This window comes from Notothenia rossii (genome assembly GCF_949606895.1).
Source record: "Notothenia rossii genome assembly, chromosome: 2".
Classification (NCBI taxonomy): Eukaryota; Metazoa; Chordata; class Actinopteri; order Perciformes; family Nototheniidae; genus Notothenia; species Notothenia rossii.
Genome location: NC_136904.1, coordinates 39,171,310 through 39,185,248, shown reverse-complemented (window position 1 = coordinate 39,185,248; position 13,939 = coordinate 39,171,310). Strand labels below are relative to the sequence as shown.

The following is a 13,939-nucleotide window of genomic DNA, read 5'->3' as shown; positions in this document are numbered from 1 at the left end:
CTGCCGATATGACGTAATATCGGAAATATGGGCTGGCTTTACACCCACGGCCCTATCAGAAACATCAGAATCAGAAAAATCTGCGACATTCTTTGGAAGTAATATGGTCTTTGTTTACATTAGCAAGCATCGCTAACACTCAGAGCTAACCTGTACTGGAGACAGTTTGTGTAAAAAGCAGGAAATAAAAAAAGGAACTCACCTTGTGATAAACCTGCAAGAGAAAAAGCATTTGAGCTCCATACTGTTTCAGAAATAATCCTTGATGTGGTTTGGAACATGATATGGCATTTAATCACGGCAGCATTCAGCTATATCTTGTAGAATTCTGAGCAGGCTCAAGCTCCCCCTACTCTTTTTCTTTTTTGTCAAGCTAAGGACCAGAATCAGCGTTTCTCTAACAGGCCTGAAATAGAGGGATATGAGGGATGTCTAAAATGCATGATCTGTTTGGTATTTTGAGCAAAACACGACATGTTTTTTACATATTTTTATATCTCTGAGACCCTAAATATATATCTAAAAATAGCTTGATAGGAGATCTTTAAGCTGATTCCATGAAGGTGTTACTGTATAAAGTGGGCTACCTCCAAATAATGCCATCATAACTGGGGATGACTAAGAGTCCTTGATTTTAACATGTTAATGTCTTTGTTACGCTGATGTGGCCTTAGACTGTGTTCAGTTTCTACAAGCCTTGTTGACCCATCTTCAAATTTGCAATGACAAGGATTTTTCTGTCCGTTTTTAGTGTTAACCTCATCTTCTTTTAACCCCTCTTAGCTGCTGCCGGAGAACACGTCGTTTATCCCTGACATTTGGCTGCCTGTAAATGCCCTGCGCGCCATTCCAGAGGGCGAGAGGGTTATTGGGCTGGTCAGCTACATGCATGGCCGCCAGTTCCAAGTATAACCTTTATCCTATTTTTTTTTTGTTGCATTGTCCATGTAGTCCTAAAACACTAATGCTTGAATCATGGTCATCTTTGTTCATTATCGGTTTGAATATATGAACTGTATACATTTTGAAAGAGAAACTGTTTCCCAGTTCGAACAGGAAGAGATCTCATCAATGGTTCTCAGGATAGAGCTCCAGGGAAAGCATCGCCTTCAGAATCTGAAGACACCAATCACCATGACTTTCGGTATTTCTCCTAACGCAAGATTGGATGTAAGTCTGTCTTTGCACAAGTTCTTGTCTTCACTCTCTTTGATTGTCACGTGCCAGTATAAATGCTTAGCCACGCCTAAAAGGTTGCACGCGATCAGTGCTGGGAAGTTACTCAAGTACTGTACTTAAGTACCATTTTCATGAACTTACTTTACTTGAGTATTTCCATTTGATGTACTTGATGTAACTCTCCCAGCCATCAGGGGATGCTAGTGTGAATTCTTCTTTATAAAAAGGAAACCAAAATACCTAGGATAACAGTGACCATCAACTGGCGGCCCGCGGGCCAAATCTGGCACGACAGCCATTCTCATCCGGCACGCGCTGTGGCACTGGCGGAGTGGTTAGTGCATTCGCCCCCCACTCAATTTGTTTTTACAACGTCTCGTGAGTAATGTGCAGTACCGGAGTCCAACAGAGAGGCAGCAGCTGCGGGACAGTAGCCTGCGTACTGCGTAGCCTTTCCTGCCCTGAAAAAGAAATGATCCTTCGTTACCCCTCGATTCCATCGGGTCCGTCTGCGTCGCGGTTTTGGTCCGGCCTCGTCCGGCGTCATACCCTACCAGGCGCGTTTCAGAAGCATTTCAGAAGCGGAGCGTCTTGCCGGCCGGCTCGCAGTTTTTGTTGATTTGGGCATATTTCCTGGACAGGCTACTTTGTAGAGACAAAGTTCATAATAATTTTAATATCCCAGTTATAAACGACATGAATCAAATATGTGTTGCTGTATTTTATTGGTAAAAAAATTAATTCATCATCATAATTATTCTATATATATAATTGACACAGGAGAAAACGCTGGCATTTCTCCTTCTACTTGAAAGACTATGGAGGGATAGGGTCTGCAAAATAGTTTTTTTTGGAGGATGGGCCGGATGATGTCACCGGTCCACTTCCAGCCCGCCGCCTCTGCAACGCCTCGCGTCGCGTCGAAAAATAGACTTCAATCCTATTTTGAGCGGAGCCCAGCGGGAGACGCTTCTGGGACGTAACCCGGCGCGTCTGGTGGAATAGCACCCATTGACTAGATTGGCCGCGATCCTTGCGGACGCCGCAGCACAGCCGTAACGCGATGCAGACGGACCCGGTGGAATCTAGGGGTTAGAGTGAAGAGTCTGATTTATGCGCTCCGCAGTAGCCCCCGCTACGAGGCTCCGGCGACTTGACAGTATATGAGCGTGCTCCACTAGCACCATTCCCCCGGTCAACAACTTCAAAATTCAGGGCTATATATAAAAATTGCTGGCCACCGAAAGTGTCTAGGAATCATTTGGGCCCTTGGACAAATGTAGTTGGTGATCCCTGATATACAACAACCCTAAATTACTCAATGATTTAAATGACTAATTGTTCAGTCCAATGATCATGATTATCAACACGTTTTATTTAAAGGTCATGGCCATTTCTACTGATCATAATTCCATTGTTGAGGTATACCAAAATAGATTTATATTGGGCAATTTTCCAAAATCACATTGGTTTCTCATACAGCATCTCTGTAAAGTATGTGTATTTACTCTCTGTCCTAAACGGCTTGTTGGAGCTCCTGGTAGCACGTCTCTTTAGTAGCGCGCAACTGAAAGTCTGAGAGGGTTAGGAAGATAGTCACAGAAAACAGAACAAGAATCGACAACTCGACCAGGCCACCAGGCAGTGCACTTGGTCCATTTGGGTATGGGCACGTCACTGTACCCAGGAAGAAAACTATGGAAAAAGAGAAATCTCCAACGAGGCGTTCTGGGGCAGCATATACAGGTCTTTTCTGTGTTAGAGTTGTACTCACCGTTTACATGCATAAAAACCTTCATAACACACAAAGGGACGGGTAATAACCGGAAAAGCATGACATGGGACCGAAGTTTACTGCCTGAGTAACTTTATTTTTTGTCATCAAAAACAGCTTCTGGTGTATAACTTATCAGAAGAATGACGTATCCACATGCTATTTTGCATTTCTGTTAAGTGTTGTGGACTGAACATGCTGACGCAATTAGGCATGTTGGAGTTCTTTGGAATTATAGAAAATCACTTTGTTACTTTTGTCACGCATCACATTCAACCAGTCTCTTCCCTACATTTGGGCTTTATAAGTATTTCACTGAATGATGAAATGATTTACCTTATCTTTGTGAATCTGTATGTCACATGGTAGGGTTAGGTCTGCTTTCAATGTTTGGACATTGTTTTCATTGTGCATTCATTAATTTGTTTTTCAAGACCTTGTTTTAAACGTATTTGCACGTCACTGGGATTAACAGTTTCTGTCCCTCTGCTAATATACTCCCAAAGACAGAACAATCAACAAAACAAAGATGCCATATATTCATTGCGTACATGTTCATAACAAAATATATAGTATTATTTTGTGGCATAATTTTGAACTGTTCTCATTCATTTTCAGAACAGTGCCACACTTAACAATTTAACTTTAAAGGGGAATTCAAATAATTGATCAAATTGTTTTTGATCGTTGTTTTTTGTTAAGCCTACCTTTAATTTAGTGGGAATGCTGTTAACAGCATTCCAACTAACTGTTATTCTACGCACGAAAAGTTTATTAATCCACCGGTATTTTGGCCCTCTTCTCCTCCCGCATGGAACATCGCAGAAACTCCGTTCAAACATCAAAACGTTCAGCTCGGTCGGGAATTGATGGCTATTACTTTTCTCGTTCATAACTTTCATAATTCCAGAGATACATCCCATAATACATCACATTTTTAACATTGAAGTCAATGGAGAAAATCTTCAGACTTCAACAAATCTTCATGCAATTCAACTGCTAACTGTTCATTCATACTTTCACTCAGACACCTCATTCCAACTTTAAAATGTTACACATCTTTCTGACATTATTCGTGTAAAACAACTTTTTAATCTGATTCTTACTTTTAGAGACATTAAACATTGTTCAGACCTTGTTTTAGAGGTTTTCTTCACATTTTAACATTAACTACAGTGTGTGATGTCACAGCTAGAGTGGAGGACAGCTTGAAATTCGCATTCATATATATTTTTTGAACTGCCATAATTCCCAAACACTACATTCCTGAGACATAATTTATCATGATAAACGTAGGAAAACATCTCGTAGCTTGTAAAAGGACAAATAATTAAGCAAAAAATAATTAAACAAAATGCTTTTTGAGGGCATGAAGTGACAAAAACGTTCAACATTCCTCCATTAAAGCCCATTGTAATTTCAGGAAGATATTTCCTCACGGTAGCAGCCGCACACCTTTTAGTTAAACTGCCAAAAAGGCCACATTATTAACCCGAAACTACACAAATATTACACTTCAGATACTCAACTTCCATGACATGCTTCACGTTTTGAAATTTCACAGATATCTGTTACGGTTCTTCCACAAAACGTTCACATGTAAGAGGTTTATCTCTCCTTCAGAACAATGAAGCCTTTGATCTCTACAGAGCTCGTTAGCTCAACTATAAACACCTGTGTAAAGGAACACGATGATGTCATCACTCCAACTGACATGCTCAGAGCAGCAGACTTCAGATAGCAGTGTGCCAACAGTCCAGCCGTGAAGACATCTATTCTACTGGACAGTTTTGAGATTTCTTCAAATGCCATTGCCATGGCAACACAATGCTCGCCTTGAAACACGGTTTTCTCATAACTTCAGTGAATATACTCCAAACAGCCCAGAACTTCACAGGTTTGGTAACGATGCAGCCATCAACGCATCTAAGCGTAGTATGGGGTGCCATCAAATACCACTCGCCATGAAACACGATGTGGCTGTAAGTCCCATCGACACGGTCCAATCGTCCCCCAATCTTCACTTGTATATCACCGGTCCATGCCTCAACAGCTCTACGCCAATTCTGAGATCTCACCATATGCCGTTTCCATGGAAACGCATTCCTCGCCATAAAACATGATGTCGCTATAACTCCTATGAACATTTTCAAAAAGTGCCCAAACTTCACATGTGTGCCAACAGTCCAGCCGTGAAGACATCTACGGGACAGTTTTGAGATTTCTTCAAATGCCGTTGCCAAGGCAACACAATGCTCGCCATGAAACACGGCTTTCTCATAACTTCAGTGAAACTGCTCTAAACGCCCCAAAACTTCACAGGTTTGGTAACGATGCAGCCATCAACGCATCTAAGCGTATTATGGGGTGTCATCAAATGCCGTTGCCATGGCGACAGATCATTCGCCATCAAGTTAGTTCAGAAGTTTGCGGTTCAAATATTCTGCTGCTATTCCAAGCCTTTTCCCTTTCTTTTCTTCTCTCATCACACATTCAAGCCCCCAGTGTTCATGTATGATTTCAATCTAAATCTTTTTTTCTTAAACATTACATTTCAGCATAGCAGTTTAGCATCAGATTTTCAGCATAAAGCATTCCCACTAGCAATTTCTTCAGGAATTGCATTCTCTAGTCTATTGTTGGAGACTGGGCGGCATGTAGCATTATTAACTCTAATGCAAATCTTTATTTTCTTATTCCTACAGAATGACACATACTTACAGTGTCACTATTTTGATGAAAATGGTAGGTTGTATATTCGTTTTTGCTTATAAATATGTTGTATTTCACTGTTTAGATGATGTTTGGATAACACTGCATGTTGTCTTATTTATAATGCTCACATTTTCAGATTTCCTCTGGAAAACAGACGGATGTGAGACCAATAATAGCCAAACTTACATTATTTGCAACTGTAACCATGCAACACCCTTTGCAGTCTTATTGGTAGGAAAACCTTTTTTTTTTTACTGATTTGTCAAGACATGCATTTATTTATCCTCTTTGATCATATTTATTCATAACTATTACAGTACTGTATTAACCAGGTGTGAGAAATCAGTCTCTGACTTGGTGCATTTTCAAATATAAGTGACAAATAATTTCCACCATTCTTTGTTTTTCTACAGATGAGAGACCCAATTTCAAAGATTCACTGGGAAATCCTGTCAATCATCAGTTACATAGGCTGCGGCCTGTCTGCATTCTTCACTGCTTTGTCCCTCGTAATATACGTCTTCGGTCGGTAGGTACATGTATTATATAAAACTCTATGTTGTCTATACACACAGAGGCAGATACACAGGGCATATGAACAAGATGTTGACTATTTGTGTGTGTTGCATCACATCCACATTGTTGCAAATAAGTTATATATGCCAACAAGGCGTGTGGCGCAGTGGATAGAGCCTTGTTATGGGGATCAGATGGTCACAGGTTTAAACCCTACTGCAGTCAGCATGTCGTTGTGTCCCTGGGCAAGACACTTCTCCCCAAATTGCTCCTGTGGGGATTGCCCACACTATTGAGTATGTAAGTCGCTTTGGATAAAAGCGTCCAACAAGTAACATGTAATATAATGTAACAAAAGTTTTATTTTGAAGAATTGCCAGGGAATTTATCAAAAAAGGCGTATCTATGAAGTGAGGATTGATGCCATCTTGTAGCGATAATAATAGATGGTTGATTGATAGAATCGCTATTATTGAACCAAAGTCATGTATCGTTACAATTCAACCGTCTGCAGCCCATTATCTTGTACCATTATCATTTTGCGGCTTTCTCGCTCAATACTAGTTCCATTTCAATGTTGTTGTCATAAGCTATTTAAATAAAAAAAGACACAGGAAAATAGGGTCCAGGTTTAAAAACACCAAATGTATCCTTTAAATATTTGAGCCAATTCGTATCTTTTGGTACAATAAAATAAATATATTCCAATGTTAGACTTCAGAGATGTTTTCATAACAGAATGTCCCTTTTCATGTAAAGCTTCATTCACATGATACGCAATTTACTCTTTGGTCTTTCAGGTTGGGGGCAGAGCCTTGCAGTGAAAACAGCTAGTTGGGTTGCGTTTCTATGGTTACCTGCCCTACTAGCTTGTGCCACTTAGCACATCTGTCAACTGATTGGTTTTATGTTGAAAGGTCAGCGGTAAAAAGTGATCAAGTGATGGGGGCGTGTGGTGCAGTGGGTTGTCCGTAGGTGTTGGGATCAGGGGGTCACAGGTTCAAACCCCACTGCAGTCAGCATGTCGTTGTGTCCCTGGGCAAGACACTTCACCCCAAATTGCTCCTGTGGGGATTGCCCACAGTATTGAGTATATAAGTCGCTTTGGACAAAAGTGTCTAACAAGTAACATGTAATGTAATGTAATGATCAAGTAGAAATTGTTACTATCAGTGCAGCGCTCTGTGACAATTTCTAGCAGGGTACGACATCAAGGATATCGCTTCCGCCAATTCGTGTGGACTGCCATAGAAACACAACGGAAACATCAGCGCCAAGACGATGCTCAGTTTGTTATGTGTGTAATTCCCTCAGTACAGACGACAGCAACGAGTTTTTAATTTACTGGCAGGATTTATTTGGTTCATCCAGACCGTGAAAACTGTAATCAAAGAACATAATACACAAATACAATAATCACTAGTCAAAATAATAACAAAACATACAGTAATATCCCAACATTGTCCTGGTAATGTCGTCACTTTCAATTAGGCTACTGTATACACAATACACTTTGGTTACATATAATTCAACAAAACACAAAGACCAATCTAAGTAAGCCCAACATGTGTTAGCCCTTAGCTGTATAAAAACAATTTAATACAAACAAGAACAGAAAACACACACAAAAAACGTCAGCAAAATATACCTTAGTAGCTGCATTGCATGAGGAAAATTGTGTAGCTTGGTATTACTCTGTACGATTGTTTATCTTGATGCTAAGAGCTATTTTGCAGATGCATCAGCACTGAAAAACATGTACTAAATCAGCGGACTTTTCGGATGAGTGTTACGCTAAAGTATGTCCTGACAGAAACAGGCGATATAAAAACAAAGGTTCCGCCTTAGAGAACTTTGGTTCCTACCAAAATAAATAACTCAGAAATACTGCGCTGACTGACACAGAGGCAGTTACAATGTGAATGCAGCTTTGGGACGCAATAATGTATGTCTTAGATCACACTAGGCAGATAGTAAAAGCTCTGACGGACCTCTTAATCTATAACTGGCACATTTGTTTTTGGAGTAGTTTGGACTACATTTCTTTATGGCCAAATGTCTAATAACCAGTTTGACAGAAATGACTGTTGCATCTTCTTCTCCTATCACTTCCTAAGGAACCACAGAATGGATTACTCCATCTCCATCCATGTCTCTCTGAGCGGGGCCCTCTTTCTGCTCAACACAACCTTCCTGCTGACCGAGTGGGGAGCCAAAATAGAGCTAGACTGGGTGTGTGTGTTTGTGGCGGCTCTCATGCATTACTCCCTGCTCTGCTGTTTCACCTGGATGGCCATTGAGGCACTTCACCTTTATCTCCTGCTAATAAAGGTTTTCAACACCTACTTCAAACACTACATGATCAAACTGTCTCTCGCTGGATGGGGTGAGTGCTGCAGGAGAAACTTCTGTGTTTACTACGTGCTGATGTGGTATCAGTGTCAGGTGACTAACATTATACTCAGAACAGGAACAGGAAGCCCCAGACTAATAAAATAAACGTTTCTTGAGGAAACCCACCGAACCCAGAGTCGGCTACTGACGCAGAGGATAGCTTTCATAGGATAAAATCAAATAGAATATAGACTCTGTGTTGCTTGCCTTATTTATGATAATAATAAAGTGGGTTGTGCGTTGGTGTTGGGATCAGGGTAACAGGTTCAAACCCCACTGCAGTCAGCATGTCGTTGTATCCCTGCCTCCCTGGGCAAGACACTTCACCCCAAATTGCTCCTGTGGGGATTGCCCACAGTATTGAGTATGTAAATCGCTTTGGATAAAAGCGTCTAACAAGTGACATGTAATGTAATGTTATGACATCTGAACATTGTTGGATTGTAAAAAAATAAAACTCTTATTATTTTCTGTCATCGAACGCCATTTACCGCGAGTGTGTTTGTGTGTGTGTTTCAGGGATCCCTGGTATAATCGTGGCAGTCTCTTTGGGAATGAGAGATTTGAAACAGTTTTATGGACTCACAGAAATGACTATGGCTGATACTAACAAAACTAACGCCATGTAAGTACATCATATCTACTTTTAGTAAAAACTAGCTTTTTTAAAGCTAAAAAAACGATATGGATTGAATAACAGTGATTTTTTTAGATTTCTACAGGTACGCCATTACTTAAACAGACAGCCAGAAGGCCCTTGAAAACCCTTTATTAATAGTTTTCACCAGTGCATACACATCAGACACAGGGATGAAAGTAATCTCAAAACTTTACCAAGCTCTTCAAGATATTAAAAAGGAAAATACTTTCTATATAAAACACAAATGGGAAAACGAAACCAAAAAAACCATCCCTGACGAAGTCTGGACAAATTACTGTACTTTTCAATGGAAGATCTCGAGCTCAGGCACCTACAGAATGTTTAGTTGGAAGATGCTGAGCAGGTACTTTTTCAGCCCTGCTCAGTCATCACATCACCTAGGGCCCCCCAGCTGCTGGAGGAAATGTGGTTCTCAGCTAGCACATCACTACCATTTGTTTTGGGCTTGTCCTTTAATAGTAACTTTTTGGGAAAAGATTCATATCGAAATTGAAATAATACTACAGGAAAAAATCCCTTTAAACTGGGACGAATTTCTATTTGGGCTCGTACATTCAATCCCCACAAACTCCAAAACAAAACAATTATTTGGAATTCTTACTGTTGCAGCAAAAAAAGCAATAACTAGAAAATGGCTCAAAGCGGATATCCCTTCTCTTGACAACTGGTACGACAAAATCCATGAAATCTATGTTATGGAAAGAATCACCTTCTCGATGAGGCTTCAGGAAAACACATTTGAAGAAATATGGAAAAAGTGGAGGATTTACATATCCCAAAGACGACCATCCCTTGTTTGACTGTTTCTATACACCGATTGAATGTATATGTATAGATATGTATGTATGGTCACATGTATGTGTATTGAATGTATATATGTATGTTGATATGTATGCATGTACATGTGTAGACATTTGCTATTTCAAACAACCCCTGTGTACTTTTTTGTTTTTATTTTACTTTGATTAATTTTGTTTGCTATTTCATTTGTCACTTTCGGGTCTCTAAAAATATATGATTTGAAAAACTGTACTTGTACTATAATGTGACCCCAAATAAATAAAGAATTAAAAAAAAAAACTAGCTTTTTTAAACAATATAAATTAAAGGCTAATAAAAAGAAATTGTGATCCATCACAATCACAGAGCATGATAACATGTGTAATATTTATAATGTGTATGTTCATGATGCATTTGTGTTACAAGGTGTTAACCATGTTCACACCAAATGCTTCAAACAATTCAAATGATCTGGATGGAGAGACGCATACAGACATACCCTCACTTAGTGCACTGTGTGTTATGGTACACTTTACTTTATGTCTCCTGCATTATCTGCTGTTAAACTATATTCTGAATGTAGTCTGTCTTTCCCACAGCTGCTGGATCACCGATGACTCGTACTTCTACTCCTTGAACCTGGTGTATTTCACTCTCATATTCATCTTCAACTCTGGCATGTTATTGACAGTGGCCTCGAACATCTGCAAGATGAAACAAGTGTCTCAGGTCAGTTCGAAGCTTGGACAAGGGACTAAGGGGAAGACGGTGAGGGATTCCCAGAGGGTCAGAGAGACCTGCAGGAGATGCCTCACCGTGATGGGTCTCACCTGCCTGATGGGGACCACCTGGGGCCTGGCCTTCCTGGGATCAGGATATGTCAACCTCCCCATCCTCTACCTGTTCTGCATCCTCAACTCCACTCAAGGTCTGCTGCCACTTCTGTTCCACAACAATATGTCAATGAAAGATTTATTCATAGAAGGTATTGGATGTTAAGCACTTATGAATGTAAGGGAAAGTACCAAGAGAAGATGAAAGGATGTAGGGAAGAAGGGGTGAAGTGGTGAAGTGATGAATGGAAGGGATGAAAGGTCATAGAGATGGAGGGAGGGTTGAGACATGAAGGGTTGCAGTGAGCGGTTAATGGATAAAAGGAAGTAGGGAGGAAGTGATGAAAGATCTCAGGTGTGTTTTTGCCTGAACTAAATATGAGCCCCCAGACAGAATGAAACAAAAAAGATGCACCAGATGAAATAGAAAGAGAAAACGGGAAACAGGAAGACAGGACGAAGGGTACTTGGTCAGAAGGCATGAGGTGGTAGATTGATGAATGGATGAACAGAAGTAAGGGTCAACGAGTGGGAGAAAGGAATGGATGAGAGAGGAAGGGATGTCGACAGGGGTGTGTAGACAGATAGATGGATTAAGGTATGTAGCGAGGAAGGGATGGAGGCAGGGAGGGATAAAGGGTCAAAGGCATGAAGGGAGGGAGGGATCTCAGGTGTGTGTTAATACAAACAACCAGAGAGTCCCCAGTATAAGACAAAAAGCATGCCCCAGATTCAATGAATGGAAGAGAGGAAACAGAGGGAGAGAGTATGAAAGGATGGTAAGGTAAGGAGGGGTGTAGTAGAGAGAGAAATATGTTGAAGAGAGGGAGCGAAGGATGTGAAATGAAGGGATGAAGGGATGGAGAGTGGACGGGATGTAGGATCCCATGTTTCTGCCCAAACTAAAAACAAGCCCTTCGATGTTACCTATAATCGGACAAAAAGTACTCAGAGGAGGAAAAGATGAAGGGATGTAGGGAGGGAAGGAAGAGGAGTAGGAGGAAGGGAGGGATTAGAGATGAAGGGATGTAGGGAGGGATAAATGGATAAGGGGTTGATGGGATGTAGGGAGGAAAGGATGCAGCATCTGAAGGGATGTATGGTGCGAGAGATAAAGAGAGAGAAAGATGAGGCAGGAACGGGATCATTAGTAATAACAGAGAGGGGGTTGTGAAATCAGAGGCACTTGAGGCAATGTGTTGACCATTTTGAACAGAAGTGAATGAACTTCTTGTAACTCCATGAATGCTTCTATCATTTCTCTGCCTCTTGTCAAGGTTTCTTTATCTTCCTGTGGATCTGCCTATCAGCCAAGAAGCAGAGGAAGAGAGACATGGAGGACAGACTGACGTCCACTCCTGCCAAGTCTTCAGCAGTCAAATTTGATTAGATCCCCTTTCCTGCCATTGGTCCGGATGAAAAAGCCCTGATGTCATCATAGATAGCGTAGACCAGGGGTCGGCAACCTTTTTGATATGAAGTGCCATTTTAAAAAAAAATTGTTATCAGCATGCCAACGATCGAGAATTATCAACGAGGGGGGGGGGTCGAGGAGCTTGACGCTCGTCAATTATCAGCAGGAGGGCGCGGGAGCCTGTCTGCGGGGAAGAAGTGTGTGGACCTGTCAGCGCAACTTACATGATGCCGAATTTAACAAACACATTTAAATAATTGGTTTAAACGGCATAATAATTAGGAAGATGGTCCGTTTTGTGATTCTCCAGAGCACACATGTTATGATATTAGGGTCATGCAGAGTGAGATGAGATCGCTGTCCCTTTAAGAGAGAGAGAGAGAGAGAGAGGCATGTGTGTGTGGATGGTAGAGCGACAGTGAGGGAACGTGTGTATGTTTCTGGAAGTGAAACGAGGAAGCAGAAAAACAGGTCTGTGATGTATTTTGTGAAACAGAAGAACAGCTAAGTAAATGCAACGGCCTCCCAAGAAGAGCTCGCCTCTCTCCAGTCATTTAAGCTAAAGTGGGTTATTGAACCTCAAGCTTGTTACTTCTGCCCTCCTCGACTACGTTCTGGGAGCCGAAAGGAAAGTTCAACACACAAGATGGTCAGTCCGCCCCTTTGTAGCATATTATTTCGATAACAGATGAACAGATCGCCACTGGGCTTTCAACTAAATACACAGCCACGCAATAACTGCAGCATTTGTACAGCTCCTTATGGGTACTGCAATTAGTGAAGTGCTTTCCTCCGTGGTGAAACGATCAGCACTGCACCACGGAGGAAAGCGGCAGAAAGTCACCTGGAGATAAAGAGAGCGGGGCTGCGTTGCGTGCATGGCTTCCTTCTGCAGGTAACGGGGAGACGCTCTGGCGGCGGTCTCGGTCAGGATCCAAAAATACAATTTAAATATTTTTGCACACTTATTCCTAGTGGGCCACTGGTTACGGTGCTGCGTGCCAATGCTGGCACGCGTGCCAGGGGTTGCCGACCCCTGGCGTAGACACTCTGGTAATCACCTTTCATGTAACCATCTCAGAAACAGAAACTCCTGCATGTCACCCTCTCGACATGTTGGGCTAAAACATGCCCCAAATTCTTGATGCAAACATGGTTCTCTGTAACTTGTACATTCATGTTTTTGTTAAGCTTCAGAAAGATGATTGAAGTTGTGAAAGCTGTTTCCTACTGTAGAATATTGCGAATGTGTGTTTGATTAAATCAAACTAACAAATAAAAATATTCCAAGAGTGAACTTTGTGTGCTCCTAACTTTGTAAAATAGTGTCTGTTGGCAGTCTGGTTTCTCTTCCACAGGAATCGTGAAACTTCCTCTTTTCAAAATTGTTCTTATCTTTTTGAGATTGAGATTTAGTCAACAGGATATTGATATTCTTTATTTGTTTCAACACATTGTTGATCTAATTCTTTCTCTGATAATTCAATTAAACAACAATGAGGCATCTTACCTCATCACCAGCATAAAATACGTATGATTTCCAGTGAATAACCTTTATAAGAGTTTGGATATGAATCACTTCTTCTGCACAAGTGCTGTCATCCTACGATCTGCCATCATGTGATATTATGTGGATGTGAAACTAGCTGCTCATCATCAAGTAAACCTCAGTG

General features: G+C 41.1%; 1 protein-coding gene across 1 annotated transcript in view; it reads left to right on the top strand.

The window, feature by feature from the left end:
* The window catches only part of LOC307029601 (adhesion G-protein coupled receptor G2-like), a gene marked incomplete at its 5' end in the record, with an annotated part of 16,422 nt that extends 2,859 nt beyond the window's left edge, over positions 1-13,563 (top strand). Inside the window, 9 exons of the mRNA XM_079665681.1 lie at positions 784-906; positions 1,048-1,170; positions 5,659-5,698; positions 5,805-5,899; positions 6,082-6,197; positions 8,302-8,570; positions 9,098-9,203; positions 10,619-10,947; positions 12,130-13,563. Of these exons, the coding sequence (XP_079521807.1) occupies positions 784-906; positions 1,048-1,170; positions 5,659-5,698; positions 5,805-5,899; positions 6,082-6,197; positions 8,302-8,570; positions 9,098-9,203; positions 10,619-10,947; positions 12,130-12,242 (1,314 nt within the window). The 3' untranslated portion in view covers positions 12,243-13,563. The remainder of the gene's footprint in view (positions 1-783; positions 907-1,047; positions 1,171-5,658; positions 5,699-5,804; positions 5,900-6,081; positions 6,198-8,301; positions 8,571-9,097; positions 9,204-10,618; positions 10,948-12,129) is intronic.
* Positions 13,564-13,939: the final 376 nt, after the last annotated feature.